The sequence below is a fragment of the Monopterus albus genome, unplaced genomic scaffold, assembly GCF_001952655.1.
Source record: "Monopterus albus unplaced genomic scaffold, M_albus_1.0 scaffold7.1, whole genome shotgun sequence".
Taxonomy (NCBI): Eukaryota; Metazoa; Chordata; class Actinopteri; order Synbranchiformes; family Synbranchidae; genus Monopterus; species Monopterus albus.
Window position 1 is genome coordinate 3,984,973 of NW_018127887.1, and position 7,279 is coordinate 3,992,251.

At 39.3% G+C, this 7,279-nt stretch overlaps 1 protein-coding gene across 2 annotated transcripts in view; it reads right to left on the bottom strand.

The window, feature by feature from the left end:
- Positions 1–3,776: 3,776 nt before the first annotated feature.
- The window catches only part of ppm1h (protein phosphatase, Mg2+/Mn2+ dependent, 1H), a 21,253-nt gene continuing 17,750 nt past the window's right edge, over positions 3,777–7,279 (bottom strand). For both annotated transcript variants that reach the window (XM_020624479.1, XM_020624487.1), the window contains exons 9-10: positions 5,693–5,844; positions 3,777–5,396 (exon numbers count right to left, since the gene is read on the bottom strand). In XM_020624479.1, the coding sequence (XP_020480135.1) occupies positions 5,249–5,396; positions 5,693–5,844 (300 nt within the window). In that variant the 3' untranslated portion in view covers positions 3,777–5,248. The remainder of the gene's footprint in view (positions 5,397–5,692; positions 5,845–7,279) is intronic.

Here is a 7,279-nt window from a genome sequence, read left to right on the forward strand (position 1 = left end):
ATGATTCATTCTTGATAGTGTGTTAAGCTGAGTTATGTTCATCCTGAGCCTCAGTTCTTCCCACTAGCATCTGTGCTGATATTACACAATAAATTTTACTCCGGCCACTCATAGAGATGCACATAGGTTGAAAGGAGGGAGCTCTTTTCTTTTGCAGAAGAGGCTGATAGTAAACAAACCACAGAGTTTTGTAGCCAATGTGCTCAAAGCAGTAGTTATTGTCAAGCCTGTTAAGTAGTTGTCTGTAGGTCTACATTAAATATATTCAAATGTCTGTTTCATGTAGGAAATACAAGTCGGTCTGCCTATAGGGTAAAACTAAACATCATTTATCATATGCTGACTGTAAAGACAGCCAGTCTATGGACCAGTGAGCGGCACAGAGGCACCCCTGGCCTCATCCATCTTGTGTCGAAGTTTTCATTTGAGCCAGGCTGCAGATAGTACATCATACTACAGGCAGCCAAAGCCCTAAAGCAGTAAATTAGAGCCCCCACTAGAAAATCTGCCTGTTCTCCTGGGTATCAGCGCTGCACTGAAGCAGCCCCTTCTTTGTCCTGATAGGACACTCCTCATTCATGTTTGTAGTGTGTCCACTACCTGTACACACGCTGCTTCTGTAATGTAACAAGTTGGCGTCATCATCAGTCATATTTTTAATAACTCATCAGGCAAAATCCCAAACATCTGTTGGTTCAGCTTCTCAAGTGTGATTGCTGGTTTCCTTTGGTTTATACATGTGATTATAATAGGATTACAAAAACACTTCTTGATTCATCTGCCAATCATTTACTCAATAGTGTGGTATTTAAAACATAAAACAATCCAAACATGCCTATCCATCAGTTTCCTAGAGTACAGGGAGAGCAATCCAAAACTCTTAACGTAAGGCCAAGACAAGCAACACAGTCTCATGTGTAAGGACCTGAAATCATCAGTTGTTGACATTTTTGTATGAGAAGTGACTTAAACAAGCAATCTGTTTTATTAACTTTATTTTTTTCTAAATAAAAAACTGCTTATATTAAGTTTGATTATCTTTGACTTTTTTGACTGTTTATAGTTAAGCTGAAACAAAGAGTTAATCAGTTAATCAGACCTGTTTTTGGACTGATGGGCCTTTTAAAAGTTTTAAGAGATGGACTTTACAGTGATGGACAAAGTGATGGAGAAAACCCATGTTAGCAAAGTATATTTTGATTTAACCCTCCTCAGAAAGGAGGCTTGAAGACCCTGGCCTCAGCTGGCCTGTGTTGCACTGCACTGATAATGTGCGTCACCTTTCCTGGACAAGAGATCAGTATCTTGCTTCAAGCCAACTCAGCATCTCCTTCAGATTTATAAGGGGGGGGCTGTGACCTTGGAAAAACAAGCCACCCACAGGAATGACTGTGTCATCATTGCCGTCATCCAATCTGGACCACACACGTGTGGAGAGTAGGAGTGCAGTGCCAAATCAGTGCTGGCCTGACTGGAGAAGGATGTGATGCTGGCCTGTGAGGACCAGATGGCCCTCCAGCTCCTGCAGGGGGACCCAGGAGTGAGAGACTCCCACGACAGCACTTTGTGATTCTCTTAATCATGTACTCATGTATATGTGTGTTACTCTTATACCCTAATCTCCACGTGTGGGGTGAAAAGACATTTGTGTAAACATGACCCCATCACACTGTATGTGCCCTGTGTTGGTTACTTACATACTTTACATTTAAGAAGAACTCAAAGTATAAAGGTAAATTAAGTCAAAATGATCTGCACATACTAAGCTGTACTGCACAGCAGTGCGTCATAATTGGTCTCAGGTGCAAGTAGTCTGATCAAGCTGACTCAGTCAGATGTGGACTGCTTGAAACTTGATCTCCCAAAATCTGCAGCACAAGTAAGTTTGTAAAATTCTTATTACTGCTTCAGTTGTCCTGTTCTATATACTGTAATGTGTAAATTTCAAGATAAGAGTTACAAAATGCTTTGAATGGAAAAGAAATGTGATTCATGAAAACTTCACATGCTTACATTTCTGTTGTTGGGCCTTGGGAGGACACAAAAGTAATCTTTATTTCCTCTGTTCCTTTGGTTATTCCCACAAAAATGTCACCATTTTTATGCAAGTGTAACCCAGAGGATTGTTTTGCAACATTCATCTTGTTTTTCTCTATATAGGACATTTTAACATATCACAGTAGAAAAAGCACAGGGGTAAATAATACAGCCACTGAATTCCATTTAGCTACCTCTATCTCAGGGTCTTGGTATTGTCTATGCTGGCTCATTGTTGTGACTGACAACAGCCTGGATTTAGTTTTGTATAATGCAAGTTGCTGTTTTGGCCTCTGTGTGTGTGTGTGTGGATCTCTCGCTTTCTCTCCCCCTTTACTTGTGTATGGCTGTGTGAAATGGGTTGCAGGTGGGCTGTTTTGATTGGATGATGACTGAACGAATGTATAGGTTTTCCAGGAGCTGATTTGTTGCAGCCCCCGGTCACCGAGTTTAAAGGCTGGCTCCTTCTATAGTTGCAGCCAAGCAGTCGTTTTCTATCATGAATTAGTATGATCTGTGCTTTTCTTTCTCTGACAATTAGAATATATGCTCTGTGAGTTTTAACCTGCTATATGTTTGCACAGAGGACACAGGATTGAACGTATCAGCTAGTGGTTTGGCATGTCATTGCCAGCCTCTGTTGATATGGTTGCAACAATGTGATTTAAAGCAGCCTATCTTGAGTGTGGCACTCTGTTACACCTGTCTAATATTAGTTGGTCCAAATTATGTTTGAAACTGTTCCACCCATCAAATAGCATTTGGGATGAATCTATGGTGTAATTTTGAGTAAACTGTAAATGAAATGTTGGCTATTAGCGGGTGCACCCAAAATAAGCTCATTGATACTAACTTCAGAAAAGAATGGAAAACCCTCTACTGCACCAAAGAGAAGTGAAAAGTTGTAATGTTTAAAAATCATCAGGTTTCCTTTCACTGCTCGCAACATGAGACTCTGGAATGCATCCTTTCTATATGATGCCTTTGTCATGTGAAAACCAACTCGTATTTGATTTACATCTTTTTTTCTTTCAAGTATTTGGCGTCGCATTCCATCAGTAGGACTGAACTAGTGCATTTAAAAGTCCTCATTATTCACACCCACTCTCTCAATGTGCCTAAGTGAAAGACCAGTTGGAATGGGCACAAACATCTCATGCACTTTTTTCCAGCCTCACATTATCAACTCGTCTGTCATCACTTCAGGGTGTGTGTGTGCTTCAGTGTTGAATTACACTCCTCACAGCAGCCTCCACCATCAGCTATTCTGTGAACTGATACCTTTCATCCACATTTTGCTTTGGGCCACAACAGGAGTTGTAACAATTTGTCAGACTGGTGATGGACCTATTCTATACAGCTACTGCGGTGTAAGGAAGTTCTTATTTTTTAACTAATTACAGTTCATTTGGCAGTCATATCTGGATATACAGAATTTAATTATATCTAAGCAGTAGTTTGACACTGCATGTCAATCATGACTTGGTCAGTAGAAATGTTATCCATGAAAACTTGGCATGCATACCTGACATGTTGGGCCATGGGAGGACATTGAATCTAAGTAATCTTTATCATTTTCCCCAATTTCTTTGTTTACTTGCATGGAATGGTTGTAGTTTTCATGCAAGTGCATCCCAGAGGATCATCTGTCTTGTTTTCCTGTCTTCTGCACAGTTAGTGCACCAACATTTTTTTTATCAGTAGCACAGCAAAGGAAAAAACATTAAAAGGTCAGAAATGGTCAAGTCTTTAATAGAGCAGAAAACTGAGAATTTAAACCATTTTACACTGTTGCTAGATTTCCAAAAGAGTACAAAGTACATGGGTTTTGTTTCAGCTAGATGTATATCACTTACACTAAAAGAAAAGGAACATTTTATTTACATTTAAGTTGCTCTCTTCCATGTTTCACCAGCTTCAGTCACTTGTACAGCAGTTATTATATTTATGCACTAATAGAACTAAAACGAAAACGTGGAAAACCAATGGATCTAGGAACAATAATGATTGTAAAGTAACTGGTATATTTAATTGTCTGCCTCCTCAATTCTCACTGTTTAGGCACCTGCACCCATAAGGATGAGTATCTTAACAGGGGCAGTATATCCAAGTAACACTGAGAGAAGGTAACGTGAAGTGCTTATCTGAAGCAAAAAATATTGTGCAGGTACAGAAGCAAAAAATGAGAAGGTAACTAAATAATACCACATATACTGTAGCAGCTGGTGATGCAGGCGCACCGTGTACAGTAGCAAACACAAAGTGGAAATGAGTCTTAAACAGAAAAACATGATGAATGAAAGCAACAAAACAATGTAATGTTTAATTAATTGGCTAGTATGATGACATACTGTGAGCAGGATCACATTTAGCTGACACCAGAGTCATGAAGGTGACTCTTCCTGTTAGTATATTATTCATAAATGCTTCTTCATTTTAAAAGAAAGCAGTTTTCCTAATGACAACTGTATGGCATCACAAGGCATATACATGAACAGAAATATCAACTGCACCATTAGGAGAATCAGCTGACGATGTATGATCTAGGAAAGGCTTCCAAGTTGGGGTTTTTTTGTTTTTGTTTTTTCCTTTTGACAACAGACTAACAATTGCGGACGACTGGACCTGGCTATATTAAAAGCCTGCAGAGGAGGTATGATTCATATGCACAGGACATCAGTCTTCAAGTTTTTTTTTTTTTACACTATACAAGTGGTCAACAAAACACATTTGTCAAATGTGTTACACCTTGGAATATTTACATTTTCACATTTATAAATATATTGTGCAATAGTTAGAAACAGCAATCCTGAGATGCGTATTACCAGCTCATCCACAAGAGTGTCTCAGCCTTCGCATTCCTCCATGAGGTCCATGATGACTTCCTCGGTGAAATACAGAATTCCAAAACTACAGGAAGAAAAGTCAGGAGTTTGGCTTTTCATAATTCAGTTTTTTGAGTAGTATTTTTTTTTTATAAAAAGAACCAGACAAAGAGAAGGAATAAGATCATTCCCAGATGATCAAGGGATAAACAGCCTAGACAGAAAACCCATATCTGAGCAGAACCATCTTCAGTCCCTCAGCAATCGAGGCAGTCCACGTTAAAGCACGTTAAAAAGAGGACAGGGAATGAGGGGAACTGCAGAAAAGAAGTTGGGAGGTCAAGGCTATATTATATTTCAGTGGTGGTTGCTGTTTCATTGCTTGGCTAATTCTGCTTGTTGCCGTACATGAGAGGAATGATGTAGACCGAGATGTCGTCTCCGGAGCCCAGTCTGTCATTGGATATCCTCCAGCCTCGATCCTTCAGCACCCCTCGTGCTCTCATCACAAGGTCTTGAGCTGCCATAGTGTACCTGACATGACAAAAGTGTGATTGTAAATAATTAAGGTGTTAAGTAGCAGATAAAAAAAATTAATCTGAAAATGTTTGAGTGAATTTTTGAAACTAGACTCAGAGGAGAAGAGTCAGATCATCCAGTTAATAGTCTCACAAGCTTTTCCTTGACATCAGAGAAATGGCTTATCTAAATCTTTAGAAATTTGCATAATTACAACAAGATAACAATGTTCATCCTCTCCACATAAAAACAGGGGTGACAGGAAGTTCAGCCCTGGCTAACGGCTGCAGTTGTGTGATGAAGGAACGTACCTGTGCTGGTCATCGGGGTCGCAGTTTGTCAGGAAACAGGTGACCGCTTCTGCTACTTCCTGGTTGGAGAGAACATCCCACAGACCGTCAGTTCCCAGCACCAGAACATCATCGGCTCCATGATCGTACTGCGCCAGTGGGTAAACTTTGACCTGAAGGTGAAGGAGGAAAAAGAATATTTGAAAGATGAATGGGCTCCAGGAACAACTTTGACCTGGTAAGAATTTCTAGATATGTCTGAATCTCCTGTGAAACCTGCACATATAATGTTATCTTTAACCTTGAAGGCTAAGTTTCCCCCCATTCAAATACCTTTTGAATTTATTGTTCCAGCTTTTGAGATATGTCTGTGAGTTCTCTGCATCCACCCCAATATACAGAGGAGGAGAATGGAGTTATATTTATGGTGCTTATGGTCTGTGTCAAATCCACACTACATGCTAATTCAGAAGAGGTTGTAATTATGTAGTAAAATCTCTCTAGAAAAATCTTGGGATGCAAAACAATAATAAATAAAATACCATCTTAAAATAAACATTTTTCTGTTTTATTAGCAGTGGCAGTCAGTCGCAGTTTGATTGGCATCTGACTTCACATATATTGAATAATTTCCTGTCTGTATAACATGTATACAAATTGTATACAATTAGCATGGAACATGAATTTGAGAAACACCATGCATGCCAGACAGCTGCTAACATGTTCACGCTGATAACATGCTGTTTAGCAGGACTAACCTGCTAAACAGCAGGTCTTGAAACAAAGTACAGCTCAAGCTAAAGGAAATGTCATTTGTTCTTCAAGGAACTGGTTATATACACAGTATTTCTGAAAGCTACTGATGGCCTCAATCTTTCAAAGACATTCTTAAGCAAAGAGATGCTACTGTGGAAGTTACTGTGGCAACACTCGATAAGGCACAATGTCTCAGATTACAGTGGCTGAACAAAAGCATACTCTCAAATATTGTAACTTGCAAAGTAATGAATGCTGGCCTTGAAAAGAATTTGCCTTAGTATGGCTGCTTCATTTAATTCCTTCGCTACCATGGGGAGTTTCCCATTGACATCAGGCCTATCAACTTACTGCAGAGGTTACTATAAAAACAAAACGTGACCACAGAGCATGTGAGAAAGGTTGTAAATCAGAATGAGCTCCGTGTAGATCATGAGCCTCTGTGTTGTGGCAAACCTTGTGATTTAAGTCAAGCTTTGCAAGAAAATGGGAGTGAGGCCATCAGTCAAGGCAGTAGTTCCTAGAATTGATTTCTAAATAAATTTCAACAACAAAATATTTCTAGAAGAGGGTTCATTGGACTTCTGACCCAAAGCCCATATCTGATCTGATTGAAAGGAATATGTGTTCTATGTTTCTGAAACCAATTGTTGAAAAGGAAATTATAGATATAGTGAACAAATGTGGAAATAAATCATCTAGTGATAGTGATGGTATCAGTATGACAATGGTTAAATGGGCAATCGAGGGGATATGCAAACCATTAACCCATGTTTTTAACATGTCGTTTCGACTTGGTCAGTTCCCCAATAATATGAAAATAGCAAAGGTTATTCCATTGTATAAATCTGG